Source organism: Somniosus microcephalus, chromosome 5 (genome assembly GCF_052327205.1).
Source record: "Somniosus microcephalus isolate GS21.2 chromosome 5, FLI_Smic_1.0, whole genome shotgun sequence".
NCBI classification, from domain to species: domain Eukaryota; kingdom Metazoa; phylum Chordata; class Chondrichthyes; order Squaliformes; family Somniosidae; genus Somniosus; species Somniosus microcephalus.
Genome location: NC_140991.1, coordinates 44,802,628 through 44,820,980, shown reverse-complemented (window position 1 = coordinate 44,820,980; position 18,353 = coordinate 44,802,628). Strand labels below are relative to the sequence as shown.

Here is an 18,353-nt window from a genome sequence, read left to right as displayed (position 1 = left end):
CAAGTTAGTCAGACATGACCTTCCCTTAGCAAATCCATGCTGACTGTCCTTGATTAATCCGTGCCTTTCTAAATGATGATTAATACAGTCCCTCAGGACTTTTTCCAATAAGTTGTCCACCACCGAGGTTAGGCTGACTGGCCTGTAATTTCTCGGTCTACCCCTTTCTCCCTCTTTAAACAACAGTACAACGTCAGCAGTCCTCCAGTACCACGGCTATAGCCACAGAGGATAGGAAAATGATGGTCAGAGCCTCCGCTATTTCTGCCCTTGCTTCTCTTAATAGCCTAGGATACATTTCATCCGGGCCTGGTGATTTATCTACTATCAAAGATGCTAAACCCTTTACTATTTCCTCTAACTATGTTTATCTCACCTAATATTTCAATGTCTCCATCTTTCGTGAAGACCGATGCAAAGTATTCATTAAGACCCATACCCACGTCTTCCGCCTCCACACACAGGTTAGCTATTTGGTCTCTAATAGGCCCTAATCTTTCCTTAGTTATCCTCTTGCTCCTTAGTTATCCTCTTGCTCTTTATGTAGTTATATAACATCTTTGGGTTTTCCTTGATTTTATTTGCCAATATTTTTTTCATGCCCTCTCTTTGCTTTCCTAATGTCCTTTTTAATTTTACCTCTGCACTTTCTATACTCCTCTAGGCTTTCTGCAGTATTTAGCTCTCGGTACCTGACATAAGCTTTTAACAATGGAAGCCTACTCAATAATGCATTGAATATAAACTATAAGCTTTGCTAAGTCTATACTGCAATTGAGGGCAGTGAATGTAGCACTGTTCTACTGTTACTAAGCAAAACCCAGCTTTGTCTGGGATAGAATGATGCACATATATTTATAATGATTTAGATTCTGTTGACTGATATTAAGTATCAGTTTACTTATATTGTAACTTGCGATAGTAGTAATCATATTAATGCAGACATAGTTAAATAAAATTGTTTTAGTGAATGCATCTCTATTTAAGAAAGGAGGGAGACAGAAAGCTGGAAACTATAGACCAGTTAGCCTAACATCTGTTGTTGGGAAAATGCTGGCATTCTTCATTAAGGAAGCAGTAGCAGGGCATTTGGAAAATCATAATGCAGTCAAGCAGAGTCAGCATGGTTTTATGAAAGGGAAATCATGTTTAACAAATTTGCTGGAGTTCTTTGAGGATGTAACGAGCAGGGTGGATAAGGGTAAGCCAGTGGATGTGGTGTATTTGGATTTCCAGAAGGCATTCGATAAGGTGCCACATAAAAGGTTACTGCATAAAATAAGAGCTCACGGAGTTGGGGGTAATATATTAGCATGGATAGAGAATTGGCTAACTAACAGAAAGCAGAGAGTCAGGATAAATGGGTCATTTTCCAGTTGGCAAATGGTAACTAGTGGGGTGCCACAGGGATCGGTGCTGGGGCCTCAACTATTTACAATCTACATTAATGACTTGGATGAAGGGACCGAGTGTAATGTAGCCAAGTTTGCAGATGATACAAAGATGGGTGGGAAGGCAAGTTGTGCAGAGGACTCAAAGAATCCGCAAAGGGATATAGACAGGCTAAGTGAATGGGCAAACATTTGGCAGATGGAGTATAATGTGGGAAAGTGCGAGGTTATCCACTTTGGCAGGAAAAATAAAAAAGCAAATTATTATTTAAATGGAGAGAGATTACAAAATGCTACAGTTCAGAGGGACCTGGGGGTCTTTGTGCATAAAACATAAAAAGTTAGCATGCAGGTGCAGCAAGTAAGCAAAAAGGCAAATGGAATGTTAGCCTTTATTGCAAGGGAGTTGGAGTATAAAAGCAGGGAAGTCCTGCTACAACTGTACAAGGTACTGGTGAGACCACACCTTGAGTACTGGTACAGTTTTGGTCTCCTTATTTAAGGAAGGATATACTTGCATTGGAGGCAGTTCAGAGACGATTCACACTGTTGATTCCTGAGATGAGGGGGCTGACTTATGAAGAAAGGTTGAGCAGGTTGGGCCTATACTCATTGGAATTTAGAAGAATGAGAGGTGATCTTATTGAAACATAAGATACTGAGGGGGCGCGACAAGGTAGAGAGGATGTTTCCCCTCGTGGGGAAATCCAGAACTCGGGGGCATAGTTTCAGAATAAAGGGTCGCCCTTTTAGAACTGAGATGAGAAAGAATTTCTTCTCTCAGAGGGTCGTAAATCTGTGGAATTCTCTGCCCCAGAGAGCCATGGAGGCTGGGTCATTAAATACATTTAAGGTAGAGATTTTTACAAGATAAGGGAGTGAAGGGTTATGGGGAGCGGGCAAGGAAGTGGCTTTGAGCCCAGGATCAGCCATGATCTTACTGAATGGCGGAGCAGGCTCAAGGGGCCGAGTGACCTATTCCTTATGTTCTTATCAGACTCATTCTTTGGTGCCTTTGGTAAGCAAGAGTTAAGGTTGGACTTCACGCAGTTGTGCAGTGGTCCTGTGTGAACAGACCTGGTTTGATTAATTATTATGTATGGCAGTTCAAAGTGAGCTAATTAAGGCACCATTTATGAAAGCCTAGACATAAATAGTGACTCTCAATACAACTGCATCTGCTTTAACTCACCGCACTTGGAGGGTAAGCTAAGATTCCTGAGCTTCAAGCATTAATATTAGGAGTCGCAACTCCAGGGAATCTTTGCTTGGGACCCATTCTCCCCACAAAATCTCTGGCTAAACATGAAGGTAAGTGCCACCTTGCACCCCACTCCCCAACAAACACAAAGCCCAGAACACCTCAGAGCATTTGTGGCTTGGAGAGCAGCTTTATTACATGAAAAATGTTTGTCAGCCTCAGTCCCATCAATGCTATATTGCAGTAATAATCTCCCACAGGCATTCACTGAAAGTAGGTGCAAGGCAGGAAGAAGGCATTACTAAAATAAGCAAGCTGCTTCCCAAGGCCGGATTATGTCCTTCCAGCAGCCTGCCAACAAGTTCCACATCAGCAGCAGGACCACTTGAACTATCCATAGATCCAACACCATCTCCAGGACCCCATCTTTCTCCCTAGTACACAAAGTAACCAACTCCTCAAGGCACAGTGCACTCATCAACCCCTTATACTCTATGCTGTCCTCCATAACAGCAGATAATAATTGAGCGTCTGTATAACTAGTGGGAGCTAGAACGGTGCTATCCACAAACATAAGAAGAATGGGGAAGGTCACAGAGAATAAGTAAGAGGACTAACTGTGACTTTTAGCTGCAGCAGAATAAAAGGACCAGTTCAAATTCTGCACTGAATGTACCACACTCCACACAGGGGCCATGAATTCCAACCAAACCTTATAGTTGAGTGCTCATAGATGACAAAAATAGGTTGAACACATTGTGCTCACGTTCCAGCATGCATCCCATCTGGGAAGTGACAGGCCTCATGATCACTCCAAATCTTACTCAATGTCTACTTACCCTGCTCTCAAAAAGATGTTCCACCAACACATAAGCCTGCCTCATTGCTGATCATAAATGCAACTGCTTGATGCAATGAAACACATCACCACTGCTCCCTTAAAGCATTTGGGCAAAGCAAACTGGGAGTGCGTTTGGGCCTAATGGCCTTTTCTTCATCAGGCAAATAACATAATGACACAAAAATAAGGAGCGTGGTTAACTGTGAAGGGGACTGTAAGCCACCTAAGGAAGACAGACACAAGTTAGTAAATTGGGTAGATAGGTATCAGATGAAATGTGAGGTGATACATTTTGGTAGGAAGGAGGATATATACACTAACTGGTAAAACTTTAAAAAGGAGTAGGGGAAGACACGCTTAGGGGTTCAAATATCCAAATCTGTGAAAGGGGGAAGACAAGTTGATAAAGCTGTTAAAAAAACATATGGGGGGAGAAATTCAGTATAGCCCCGTTTGGGGCGCTAACTTCGCCGGGGCGCTAAAAGTAGCGCCCCGGGAAAAAGTAGCGGCCCCGTGCCGGAATTGGTCGGTTGCGCCCCAAAGGGAAGCGGGGCACTACTGGAGGCGCCCCGCCTCCCTCTCGGGGCGCTGTGAGTGAATATCGTGGCGCTACGTGCCACAGCGCCACGTCGCGCTGCGGTATTGCAGGCCTTCCTCCCCTTCTTAAAGGGGAGGGGCCTTGTGCAGCGCGATCTGTGGCCCAGCTGGGCCCCTGGGGATCAGGAGTGCAGGGAAAATGCCCGGCACCCAAGAGAAGTGCCGGGCTCTTGGAGCGCAGCCGGCACTCCACGGGGGGGTTCCGGAGGCTGGGGACGGGAGCGCAGGCAGGTGATGGCAGGTGGCCAACAACAAAAATGGCCGCCCCGCACCTCGCCTTTAATTTGCGCCTCCCCGGCCGCAGGTACGCCACCCTGACCCTGTCGGGCATAGCGTCTGGCGGTAAATCAGGGGGCGCTCCCGAAGATCATGGCCGGGGCGTGAGCGGGGCGCGGCGCACACCGATGATGTCATCGCCAGCAGCGCAGCGCTAACGGTTAGCGCCACCACTAACCTCCTGCTGAATTTCGCGGGAGGCGTGGGCAGTGCCGCACCCGGGCGCCTGTTGGTTTGCGCCCCACTTAGCGCCCTCTTAAGGCGCTAACGGGTGGCGCAACCAACTGAATTTTTCCCCCATGGAATCTTCGCAAAGAGGTACTCCTAAGCCTATATAAATCATTGATTAGGCCGCATAGAATATTTTGTCCAGTTTGGGAAGGATATCAAGGGCATGGGGGGGGGGGGGGGGGAGGGGTGTAGAAGAGATTCACTAAGGTAAGGCCAAAGATGAGAGGCTTTAGTTATGAAAAGATTGGAGAAACAGGAGCTCTTTTCATTAGAATAAAGGTGGTTAAGAGGCTATTTATAATGGGAATTCCCTTTCTACCGCTGTCAATAATATGTCGTCATGATTCAGGCTTCCTCAGTACATGGCACTGTGGCATCTCCTCTGTCCGTCTCCCAGCAGTTTAGGTTTTAGTACAGAAATCTGTGAATCTCCTGTGTCCTGCAGCAGATTCTCCTTTTGAAGTTCCTAAATTTTAATATCCTATCTACATTTGTCTCCAACTTTCCTCCTTTCATTTTTATCTGGAATGTACAGCATTCTCTTCATGTAACATGGGCAATGCCGTAGGAGATTTACTAGCATACTCCAATATTTCTAGCGTAGGAAAAGAAACCATGCAGTTTAAGGAAGGGAAAGGAGTTTCTTCTCCTGTTGATCCCAAACTGTAGAAAAAAACACTATGAAAGCTGATGCCCAACTTCTTGTTAGTAAGCTTATATTTTATTACTGTTTTTACACTCAAGTTAAAAAAAGACAAAACTAACTTCAAACGCACATCTGTTCATTCTCGTGTTAATCACATATCAAACATACACAAGGTTACCAATGTTTTAAAAATGTATTGCATACCACCAAAAGCATTTTTATGTTATATTTTCCAAAACACATTTCGAGGTCCACGCAGCTGCAGTAATTCCATCACTGTTACCAATTAGATGCAACATGCATATGGATTCACTGAAAAACAAATTACCCACGAGTCTCCACCCCACAACTCCCAACTTCACCTTTTTGAAGTTGCGTGCTCCAACTGCTTTGCGTGGGAAAGTGTTTGACCACTACATCGTAAGCAGAAGAAAAGACTGAGGTTTGTTGCTTGCTGGGAACACACGAGTGTAAGACTATACCATTTCTTCATCATCAATTTGCAACACATTCATTTAAAGTCACCTCATCAAACAAATGTTTTTAGTTTAAAGTACATTAAAAAAATCACAAAACATACTTAACATTTTTCATTCCAACCATTCGTTAATGTATACCTTTTTTTAATTATAAGATTCTTTTACTCAAAGATCAACAGAATAAAAAGTAAACCATTTAAAGTTAGTGCATAGAGCTGCAACCATTTAGCAATAAGTTATGATGGGATATTAGCTTATGTATGTTCAGTTTTGGCAGAAATGTGTTGCATGCCTTGAATACATATCAACAACATACCTTGCTAGTAGAGGCCTTGTAAGTTGTTTTCAGTTTTTGAGATAACTGGCTGGTACTGTGGCTGGCTACACAAATACAAACAGAACTTCTGTCAACCATTGAATGATGTGTGCAAAACAGACAATGAACCAATTCGTAACCAGACCCGAGATGAATATCAAGAGTTTCATGGAAAGAAACAAAAGGTAACGCCTTATTTTCTTTTAAAACTTTCCTACACAGACCAAAGCTGGTACAAATGATATTACTAGCAAATCAACCACAATTTTTTTTTTTTAATATACTAGCCAACTGTTTGGACTGGGATGAATAAATCTTCAAAGAAAAAGTGATCATGGTATATGGGGAAAGTCGCAAAGTTGGGGGAAATCACAAGTGCAATCCTTTTGGATTTAAACATGGCACATAACTGAACACAACAGTTAGAAATGTAATGTTACAATAAACCCATTTGTCTAACAAAATCCTGTTTCACTTGGGACTGAAGAATAGCGTCATCTCCCATCATTAACTAATGATATGAAATACAAGCTACCAGTAAAAAAAAATGCTTAATTCCCACCCCATCCTACCTCTGGCCTCCTCCATCCTTGTCTGCCCCAAGCCCTTTATTCTTTCAACTACAGCATTCTGTTGATCCCCTCATCCCTTCATTCCATCATTGACGACACAGTTTCAGCTATCTTGGCTCTATATTCTGGAATTCCCTGCCTAAACCTCTCCAGCTCGCTCCCCAACTTTACCACGCTTTGGACATCTCTTCTAACTTCCACTTACATGCCATGCTAGTTTCTCTCCTCTGAGAAGTGCCTCGGGATGTTGTTCTACATTAAAGGTGCTATATATAAGTTTATTACTGTTGTTGTATGGAAACGAAAATAAAATCACTGGAGAGAACTGGTGATTAATAGACCAAATGTAGCCCTTCTCTATTAATTAAAACGTCCTTGCATATTATTTATCACCTCGTTTCAGTTGAAATGGTACAACAATTATATAAAATACAGCAGGTCAAATGAAATATAAACTATTAGGTAAACTTTAGATTTAAATTCCGCTTTTCAAACATTAACTGAGAATTTTATAATCCTGTTTGATATATATATTCTATATATGAATATAATATATGTATAGGTAATAACTCAAAGGCAAGTAAGTTGTGTTTGTACACAACTCAACGGATAAGATCCAGTCGAATGAATAGCATAGTATCATGGAAATTTCAGCACAAGCTGCTGCCATTTGGCCCATCATGCTATGCCGGTGTCCGCTTCACATTGGCACTATCTATTTTAATCCCTTTCCCCAATTTGTTACCTTCATCCTCAATATCTTAGTTTTTCCCTCTTAAATGTCGTGATTGACTCAACTGCAATAGCTACATGTTGTAAATCATCCCTTTGTGAAAAAATATTGGACCGGAATTTGCAGTCCTGATCGCGGCAAACTGGCAGCGCTCGCCGTCATTTCCCCTTTGAAACTGACCGCAACTTCAGGATTTAGCGCGTGTGCAGCCTAAAGCGGAAATCTGGAAGTTGAGGTCAGTCATTCACTGCTCCTCCACAGGCTGCGCAGTGGCCCCGCCCTCCCCCACGCCCACGGAGCCAGCAATCAGTGAAATCTCTCAAATCATTGAAACTGACGAAAACTTTGGCTCTCCCGCAGTAATTACGCTGTTAAATACCCCATTAACAGTTAGACCCAAAGGGATTAGGTGTAACTGGGGTTTTAACAGCATACTGACTGCTAAACAAAAGTTATGGCCCGGAAAAACTAATTTTAATTTTGTGCAATGTCAAATTTATCCATTTTAATAAATATAAATTTTTTTAAGAAACTTAAAAAAAATAAAAAAAAATTTTTTTTTAAGTTCATTCATCTTTATTTCAGGTTTGCCCTTTCCCCATGCGAGAGCCCCAATCGTTGTTTTGCTCCAACATTTTTTAAAAGTTTGAATCTTAGGAGCTTGCCCACTTCCTGGTTCGCTGTCTGGGAGAATTCTGCGCTTTGATTGGCTGCTTAGACAACTTGTTGACGTCACAGCAGCTCTTCGCTGGGAATCTCATGAACTTCCATTGATTTCAATTACGTGTCAGAAAACCCAAAATTCTTGACAGAGATCGAGAGATCTTTGTGCGAAGCTTACTTCAGAGCCAGTGGTGAATGCGTGTGCTTCACCGCTGACCGCAAATTCTGGGCCAATCTTTAATCTCTCCCTTTACACTTACACTATTAAGCCTAAATTTATGTCCCCTTGTTATTGATTTATTCTTTCAAACTCTCGGAACACGTTAATTGGCGCCCCCTTTAAAATTCTTTAAAAACACTATGAAAGGCCGGAGTTGTTCTCTCACCACTGGTATCGTCCAAGTGAATATACACTGAATTTTTTCCATGGTTCCAATATTCTTTCTAAAATGGGTTGTTCAAACTATATGCAACATTTCAACTGTAACCCAGCATGTTGTGGTTTAGAAAGATTAACTTGTAAATACAGTAAATGTAAATTCTACCACTTTATATATTTAGATTCCCAATATATCTATTGCTTAATATAAACACAACTAAAGCTTCATTTTCTTAACCTTTTGCCTTCAACTGTCCTTTGCTTAAATCTCCCCCATCCACTGTTTGACCTTCAGCTGTCAGACGATCATTCAAAGTTTCAATTTCTCTTCGCACTGCAAGGGAAGGAGAAAAAAAACCACACAATCATTGTAATCCAATTAGTTTTGCTAAGTACATTGTAAACGGAGTGTATTTGAACACACTGAGATATGAGACCATAAACAAATAAAATTCGTTAATGAGCAACTTAAGGAAATGTATTTATGATCCAGTTACTTTTTTCATATTGAGTTAAGTTAGAAACAAATGAGAAAACTGTATTGTTAAGCCAGAAAAATGAATTGTGCGCTACTGCATTCCATCAGTTAAAAAAGGCTTTAACACAAACACTATGGGAATATCTTATGGGATAAGTGACATAAAATTTATCGAACTAAGATTACACTGATAACAGGCAGTTTGGTGTGATACCAGGCCATAAAGATCAGAGACACCCAGGTTCAATCCCAAATCTCTGACAAGTTAGCTCCTGAGCATGATAGCAGTTGTCGAGGGTAGCATCAGGATCCTGGGCGATTGAAAGTGGGGAGGGGGGGAAAATCGGCTGGGTGCCCATTCCTAATTGCTATCACTGGCCTCTGCAGGAAAGTGCACATGTTTGAACATCAAGTGAAGATGGGACTCGACTTGGCCATGTTGCTAACCACAGTTAAGTGTTTGCTGAGGCTCGAATATGGAGAAGGCCCACTTGCATGACCTTCAAGGTGACCTGCTGCCAGTTGTGGAACAGCATTCCGGCTGGAATCTTCAGAGAACAGGAAAAGAGGAAAAATCAAGAAACAAAACTTTAAAAAGAGCTAACTTTCTTGCCCGGTCTTCTCACATTAAAACATTAAAAACTTTTTTAAATATTCTGTAATTTAAAAAAGTTGGCTTCACTCCATTACAGTTATACTGTAGCTTGTGTGAAGCACAACTGGTGCAAGACTAATAGAATACTGGGTTTATGGAGAGAGGCATAGAATATAAAAATTGAAATGTAATGATAAATCTATAATCTGAGTAAGACCACAGTTGGAGTAATGTGTGCACTTTTGGGTGCCAGGATGCATGTTGAGGTAATGGAGAGAGTACAGCATAGATTCACTAGGATGCTGCCTGGTAGGAGGAAATATAAATATGATGAAGGCAGTCTAAAATAATTGGACTGTTGTCATTAGAACAGGGAAGATTATTGGGTTAATTTGATACAGGAGTTTAAAGTTATGAGGGGATGGGACAGAGTAGATAGCAGAGTTTCTAGTGGTTTAGGAGTCTAGAAGAAGGGGGCCTAGCTACAAGATTAAATGTAAAATATTTTGAGCAGAGAGCAAGGGAAACTTTTTTTGCACAGAGGGTTGTGAGGCTGTGGATTGCAGCATCAGAGTTAGTGGTGGACGCAGAGAACATATCAATATTTAAGAATAGGTTAGATAGGTGGTTGAAGGAAAGGAGAATAAAAGGGATATGGGAACGGAGTGGGCACATCATCATGGACAGGTTGTGCCAAACAACTTTATTCGATTTGTAATTTCTATCAGACTACCTCCTCAACGCTACCTTCTCAAAGACTAAATTGATGCCAGTTTTGGCTGCAATTGCAGTGAATATTTTGTAGAGACAGAAATGTGAAATTTAACTACACCGTGTGTTTTTAAATATTACAGCTGCTTGGAACTGTGGGTGCCAATGTAAACCACTGAATTCTACAGTATCGAGTTATATATTGCAGTGATCCACATTGGAGTATTAAAATTTTACCCATAGTACAAGTACACAGCAACGGTTTGAAGCTTGTATCAAGACTAACACGTTGAGACTCCTCATTTCCCATGTAACAAATGGCTAAATTGTCTTTTGACTGTTGTCATTCAAGTACCTGTACACAGATGATACTCACACTCCAAATTTTCAATGTACAAATTTTCAAATTCTCTCTCAATCTGTCCAAATAGTTCCAGCAAAGTTTGCCGAATTGATGGTGGCAGTTTGGAATCCTAGGGGAAAAAAATAAATTTTAAGAGTCACTTGCTGGTTATTAATTAGAGCAATATTTAAAAAAAAATTATTCCCACTATAGATCAGTGACGTAAATTGTTACTGGAGGATCGGCACATTATTCAGAATGTCAACGGTCCTTTGTTCTGTTTGTATATCTGGACTGATAACAGATATCGTTTTTCTCCACAGCTGGGATAAGTTCTGCAGTGAAAAAGGAGTTCTGTATTTCAATGCAGCACTTCTTAGATACTATAAAGCTTAGGTTATAAAGTTGTCATTTACAGTGAAAAGATGAATGATTGAGGTTTAAAGGTTAAACATAGAAACATAGAAGATAGGAGCAGGAGTAGGCCATTCGGCCCCTCGAGCCTGCTCCGCCATTCAATGCGATCATGGCTGATCATCCAAATTCAGTACCCGGTCCCTGCTTTCTCCCCATACCCCTTGATCCCTTTAGCCTTAAGAAATATATCCAACTCTTTCTTAAATATATTTAATGAATTGGCCTCTACTGCCTTCTGTGGTAGAGAATTCCACAGGTTCACCACTCTCTGGGTGAAGAAATTCCTCATTTCTGTCCTAAATGGCATACCCCTTATCCTTAGACTGTGACCCCTGGTTCTGAACTCCCCGACCATTGGGAACATCCTTCCTGCATCTAGTCTGTCCAGTCCTGTCAGAATTTTATAAGTTTCAATGAGATCCCCTCTCATTCTTCTAAACTCCAGCGAGGACAAGCCTAATCGACCCAATCTCTCCTCATACGTCATTCCTGCCATCCCAGGTATCAGCCTGGTGAATCTTCGCTGAACTCCTTCCATGGCAAGAACATCCTTCCTCAGATAAGGCAACCAAAACTGCACACAATACTCACGATGTGGTCTCACCAAGGCCCTGTACAACTGCAGCAAGACATCCTTGTTCCTGCACTCAAACCCTCTCGTTACGAAGGCCAACATACCATTTGCCTTCTTAACCGCCTGCTGCACCTGCATGCTTACCTTCAGCGACTGGTGCACAAGGACACCCAGGTCTCGTTGCACGTCCTCTTCTCCCAATCTATTGCCATTCAGATAATAATCTGCCTTCCTGTTTTTGCCACCAAAGTGGATAACCTCACATTTATCCACGTTACATTGCATCTGCCATGCTTCTGCCCAATCACCCAACCTGTCCAAATCATACTGGAGTTTCTCGGCATCCTCCTCACAGCACACACGCCCACCCAGCTTTGTGTCGTCTGCAAATTTGGAGATATTACATCTAGTTCCCTTGTCTAGATCATTAATATATATTGTGAATAGCTGGGGTCCAAGGACTGATCCCTGCGGTACCCCACTAGTCTCTGCCTGCCACTCGGAAAAAGACCCGTTTATTCCAACTCTTTGCTTTCTGTCTGCCAACCAGTTCTCTATCGAAGTCAATACCTTGCCCCAATCCCATGTGCCTTAACTTTACACGCTAATCTCTTATGTGGGACCTTATCGAAAGCCTTCTGAAAGTCCAAATACACCACATCCACTGGTTCTCCCCTATCTATTTTACCAGTTACATCCTCAAAAAATTCCAGTAGATTAGTCAAGCACGATTTACCTTTTGTAAATCCATGTTGACTTTGTCCGATCCTGTCACTGTTTTCCAAGTGCTATGCTATTACATCTTTTATAATGGGCTCTAGCATTTTCCCCACTACGGATGTCAGGCTTACCGGTCTGTAATTCCCCGTTTTCTCCCTACCACCTTTTTTGAATAGTGGGGTAACATTAGCTACCCTCCAATCCATGGGTACTGTTCCAGATTCCATCGAATGTTGGAAGATGATCAGCAATGCATCTACTATTTCTAGGGCCACTTCCTTAAGTACCCTAGGATGTAGATTATCAGGCCCTGGGGATTTATCGGCCTTCAGTCCCATCAATTTCCTTAACACCATTTCCTTACAAATACTGATTTCTTTCAGTTCCTCCCTTTCATCAGACCCTATGTTCCCCGACATCTCTGGGAGGTTATTTGTGTCCTCCTTTGTGAAGACAGAACCAAAGTATGTATTTAATTGGTCTGCCATTTCTTTGTTCCCCATTATAAATTCCCCTGATTCTGACTGCAAGGGACCTACGCTTGACTTCACCAACCTTTTTCTCTTCACATATCTATAAAAGCTTTTACAGTCAGTTTTTATGTTCCATGCAAGCTTACTCTCATACTCTATTTTCCCCTTCTTAATTAATCCCTTTGTCCTCCTTTGTTGAATCCTAAACTGCTCCCAATCCTCAGGTTTACTGCTTTTTCTGGCCAATTTATTTGTCCGAATATATATGTTCGTTCCGAAATACCCAGCAAATATATTCAAAAGTAAAAAGTGCACGAAGAGCCAATTTTGGCAGGAGGTGTAAGAGGAGTCAATCAACCAAGAATTACAACACGAAGGAAATGTTAATACAAATCTGATCATCAGTAGAGAGCCTTTTATATTGAATAAATTTTTAGTATATAAAGGCACTGTAATATGTAAGAGATTGTTAGCATATTGTGTGTAGTAGAGAAAGCCAAAACGTAGATACAGATCACCCGTTTTTCCAATCACCAGTTTAATTGATAAAAATGTTTGTACGCTTAAAGCAATTGTTGAACGTCATCACAAATTGTGAAATTGGGTACTAATAAATATTACAGTGCATCTAGCATCCCTTGGTTCCATCAAGACTCTCATAGTCTGCTCTGCTTTATTCAAACCGCTTAATTAGAGATGTCTTTTAACTCAAAACAAAATCACGGCAAAAAAATGCATCCCACGAAAATGCATTGAAAATTCACTGTTTTAACTCATTCTGGTAATTCAAAAGCTCCGCTAATTCTAGTGCGAATTGCTGCCAAAATCAGGGCTTGACCAATGAAATATGCCACTTTATACAAATTCAAAACATGCTCACTATCAGGTGCCCTCCCCCAACTGAGTGCCGTGTGAGAACGTGCCCGAAGTGCAAGACCTTTTACCATTGAGCAAAAATAAAAGATTAAATATGTGGAGGAGCACCCTGGAGAAATGAAGAATGGCACAGAAATTTAACAACCCTCCCATCATCCTTGCCACCTACCCGGAATAACTGGAAGAGAATCACTGCTGATTACCAGCAGAGTTTTTAACAGCAAAAGGAAGAGGATGCGCACCTCAGCTTGTCCCAATATCGCATCAGGTTTGGTGAGCTAGTTCAAGCAGGGCAGAGCAGCTAACCTTCTTCAGGTATGCTGGAAAAGGCAAGTGAATTGGCCAAAGAATTTGGAACCAATCTTGTTTCTGTATCGTGAGTCAACCGCTTCATATCCAGGTCCACACATGGGGAGACAAGTGGCGGTCCCACAGAAAGCATCAACAACTGGATGAGAGTGATAGAAGCATGAAGTTTTATCTCAACATAAACCCAAAGACATACTTGGTGCAGATGAAACACCATCCTGAGATATGGGATCAGTTTCCACATGTATGCTGATGACACTCATCTCTATTTCTCCAACACCACTCTCAACCCCTCCACCGCCTCAGTGTTGTCAAAATGCTTGTCCAATATCCAATCTTGGATGTGCACCAATTTCCTCCAGTTAAACACTGGGAAAACTGAAGCCTTCCTCTTCAGCGCCTGCCACAAATTCCTTGCCACCGGTTCCATCCCAATCCTCGGCCACTGTCTCATACTGAACCGTACTGTTCACAGACTCGGTGTTTTTTTTCACCCCAGGCTGAGTTTCCAACTCTATATCCTCTCCATCACAAAGATCACCTACTTCCACCGCCATAACATCACCCACCTCCGCCCCCGCCTCAGCCCTGATGAAACCCTCATCCATGTCTTCGTCACCTCTAGCCCCAACTATTCCAATGCTCTTATGGCCGGCCTTCTATCCTCCACCCTCTGTAAACTTCAGCTCATACAAAATTCTGATGCCTGTATTCTATCCCACATCGTCCCGCCCACCCATCACCCCAGTTCTTACTGACCTATATTGGCTCCCAGGCCTCCAACATCTCCATTTAAAATTCTCATCCTAGTGTTTAAATCCCTTCATTGCCATGTCCCTCCTTCCAGCCTTACAACCCCGCTTCCAGCCTTACAATACCCCACCCCGCAAACTCCCACTCCCTTCGCCTCACTATTGGTAGCTCCACGTTTTGAAATTCCCTCCCTAATCTCTGCCTCTCCATCTCACTCACCTCTTTGACCAAGCTTTTGGTTACCACTTCTAATATAGCCCCCTTTTGCTTTGTGAAGCACCTTTAGGCATTGTTCTACCTTAAAGAGCTATATAAATGCAAGTTGTTGTTGAAACAGACGGGGTTTTTTTTTATAAACAGGCTGTACCCAAGTTGGATGTTGAGGGCAGGATTTTCATTGGGCCGTGGAGTCGGGATTGGAGGCATGCGGGGGGTTAAAATCCCGAAATCAGGGGTCCCGACCCCATCCCACACCCGAACCCACCTCCATGCCAGTTTCAAAGGAGGTGGGTACCCGCCCCGCACTGGGACCCGCCTACCCGAGGCGGGAAGGGATTAGTGCCAATTAACTGCCTGTTAACAGGTAGTTAACGGGCAGTTTTTAGCCTAATCCCTATTTTTAAGGTTGAAGTGTGGGATTCCCGACGGCTCCAAACCACGCCAAGTTAGAGGAGGTGGGCCGTCGGGTTGAAGGACTTGGAAGGGTCGAGATGTCGGTGTTCAGGTGAGTGATGTGTGCATGAGTGCAAAGGTAAGTGTGTTTGGTGTGTCTAAAGTGATTAAAGAAGTGTAAATTACCTTTTCTTACCTTTTCAGCCTTCCTTCCTTTAGGTCCCGGGAGTCCCTCATCTCACCGGCACAGAAAGCAGAATGGCTGCGAACTGTCAAAAGTGATAGCCTGCAGCTTTCTGTGCAGGAGAGATTTCTAACTTAGTCTGTGGAGAAGGACTCATGTTAGAAGTAAGACTGTCAGTGTTTGACAGCTTCAAACAGCTGTGAAACGCTGATATTTCATCTGTCAAAACGTCTTGACAGATGAAATTTCAGTCTGTGATGTCACCTGTTGCCGGGTGGCCCTTAATTGGCCTGCTGAGCCCGCTGGGCGGGCTCGACAAGGTCAATCAAGTTAAAATCGCATGGATTGGTCGCATCTCGATTGAGGCGGGACTACAACCCCGAAAGTTGTAGTCCTGCCTCCAACCCGACTCCTGAATGAAAATCCTGCCCTGAGTTCAATGGAAAAAAAGAAGTGAATTACCATAATAACAACAGAAAATGCTGGAAAAACTCAGCAGGTCAGGCAACATCCGTGGAGAGAAATTTGAGTTGACGTTTCGGGTTTGACCCTTCTTCAAAACTGGAGAGAAAAGGAACTAGATCGAAGGCAGGGCTGCGATCGGACAAAAGAATAAAAGAACCAAAAGAAGTAAAAGAGATTAGAAGCTAGACGAGATGGTAATAGGCTGGGATTAGGTGTAAAGTGTACTGGCAGGGCAAAAGATAGCTGCCAGGTGTGAGAGAGAAACAAAAGGAAAGGGGGGGGGGGGGGAGGAAAGGAGTGGAAAAATATAAGTAAAAATGAAATAGGGGCCGAGGTTATGATCTGAAATTGTTGAACTCGATATTGAGACCGGAAGGCTGCAGAGTGCCTAATCGGATTTACTTGTACTTCTCGCAATCTAGTATACTGTATTCGCTGCTCACGATGCGGTCTCCTCTACATTGGGGAGACCAAACGCAGATTGGGTGACCGCTTTGCGGAACACCTCCGTTCAGTCCGTAAGGGTGACCCCGAGCTTCCGGTCGCCTGTCATTTCAATTCACCGCTCCATTCCCACTCGGACCTCACCGTCCTTGGCCTCTTGTACTGTTCCACGGAAGCTCAACGTAAACTCGAGGAACAGCACCTCATCTTCCGATTAGGCACTCTGCAGCCTTCCGGTCTCAATATCGAGTTCAACAATTTCAGATCATAACCTCGGCCCCTATTTCATTTTTACTTATATTTTTCCACTCCTTTCCTCCCCCCCCCCTTTCCTTTTGTTTCTCTCTCACACCTGGCAGCTATCTTTTGCCCTGCCAGTACACTTTACACCTAATCCCAGCCTATTACCATCTCGTCTAGCTTCTAATCTCTTTTACTTCTTTTGGTTCTTTTATTCTTTTGTCCGATCGCAGCCCTGCCTTCGATCTAGTTCCTTTTCTCTCCAGTTTTGAAGAAGGGTCAAACCCGAAACGTCAACTCAAATTTCTCTCCACGGATGTTGCCTGACCTGCTGAGTTTTTCCAGCATTTTCTGTTGTTATTTCGGATTTCCAACATCTGCAGTATTTTGCTATCGTACAAGTGAATTACCATCATGGTTTGTGCTAGCATATCTGTGGGGAAAAGAAACAGAAGCAGAGAATGCTGGTAACACTTAGCAGGTTAGGCAGCATCGGTGGAGAGAGAAACTCTTTCTCCACATATGCTGCCTGACCTGCTGAGTGTTACCAGCATTCTCTGTTCCTGTTTCGGATTTCCAGCATCCGCAGTATTTTGCTTTTGTTGTAGCTGTGGGGAAAAGAAAGCTGTTGGTGATTGGCAATCCCAAAAACCTCCAATGTTTTCATGGTGTTTTCACTCTGCCAATAATCTACAAGAATAAGAAAATGGCATGAATGATTAGTGCTCCTTTTGGGAAGTGACTACATCACTTTGATCGAAGCATGGCACAACAAAGCGGCGAAGTCTAATTGTGGGACTCGTATAAAGTGCCTGCATCTAAATATAACAGCTAATATTTTTATTGCTAAACCCAACACGTCTGTGATGCAGCTAATGGATGCTTTTTTGATTTATGCTTTGAAACATCACTGTTTGGTGCGAAGTTATTACCACTCATGATGTAGGTGTACTAATTGGAAGTTCTGCAGGCAGTGCACATGATTCATTATGAGAGGAGCTGAGAGTAGAGTCAATTGCTAACTGTACTGTAAATTCACACCACCAGCAGAGCCAGCAGCTATCTATATCTGACAATGTTGAGGATCCTACACAGGCACTGAGGGCCAACCCATGCAGCAGTTCTCTGTTGTGACTACCAGTAGAGATGTGTTTTGCATTCACTGTTAATGTTGATAAAGTCTTGTACAGTGCTCAAGTTTCGATCACGTGTATTTTAATAATTGTTTTAATGTTTTACGACATTGTTGAAGTATTCACGTAGGGTATTATGTGCTGTTTCATTAAACTCGGTTTATTTGCACTGCTATTTCGTATTTGTTTGCACAAAATTAGCTTTGAGTTATGCGGAGTAGACTGTCTATGTAAATTTGTCACTGTTTGAAAAAATGTATTTAAAAGATACTGAATGCCAATCATTTGCAATGTACGAAGATCCACTCACAGCAACAGAAACCTTACTATATATAGGCTCTAACTCAACTTAGCAATCACACCCAAAGAAAAAAAAATCTAGGCATTTTGTCCAGAGTTCTGACCTGCTGCCTAAAATTTGCAAGAAACTTTGAATCTGCAAACTTCTCACCAAGGAGCAACTGCACCATGACTGACTGCACCCCATGTTTACTAACAGCAATTAGACTTCTGTGACCTTAAAGGAACTCAATCTCACTAACAGCAGATTAAAACACTGTGCACTACCCAATATAAGACTCCTGTCATTACAAAACAGCAAATCATCTGACTTAGCATAAACAATGCCACGGGAGATACGAGTAGGTAGGTAGACAAATGGCATAACATTCTTCCAAAAAGAAATATAAGCAGATGACTTT

General features: G+C 42.5%; 1 protein-coding gene across 1 annotated transcript in view; it reads right to left on the bottom strand.

Annotated features, from left to right (window-relative positions):
• The window catches only part of wdr37 (WD repeat domain 37), a 154,847-nt gene that overhangs the window by 80,115 nt on the left and 56,379 nt on the right, over window positions 1-18,353 (bottom strand). The window contains 5 exon segments of the mRNA XM_085987595.1: window positions 5,512-5,541; window positions 5,543-5,596; window positions 5,979-6,043; window positions 8,564-8,659; window positions 10,486-10,582. Coding sequence (XP_085843721.1) covers window positions 5,512-5,541; window positions 5,543-5,596; window positions 5,979-6,043; window positions 8,564-8,659; window positions 10,486-10,582 — 342 coding nt within the window.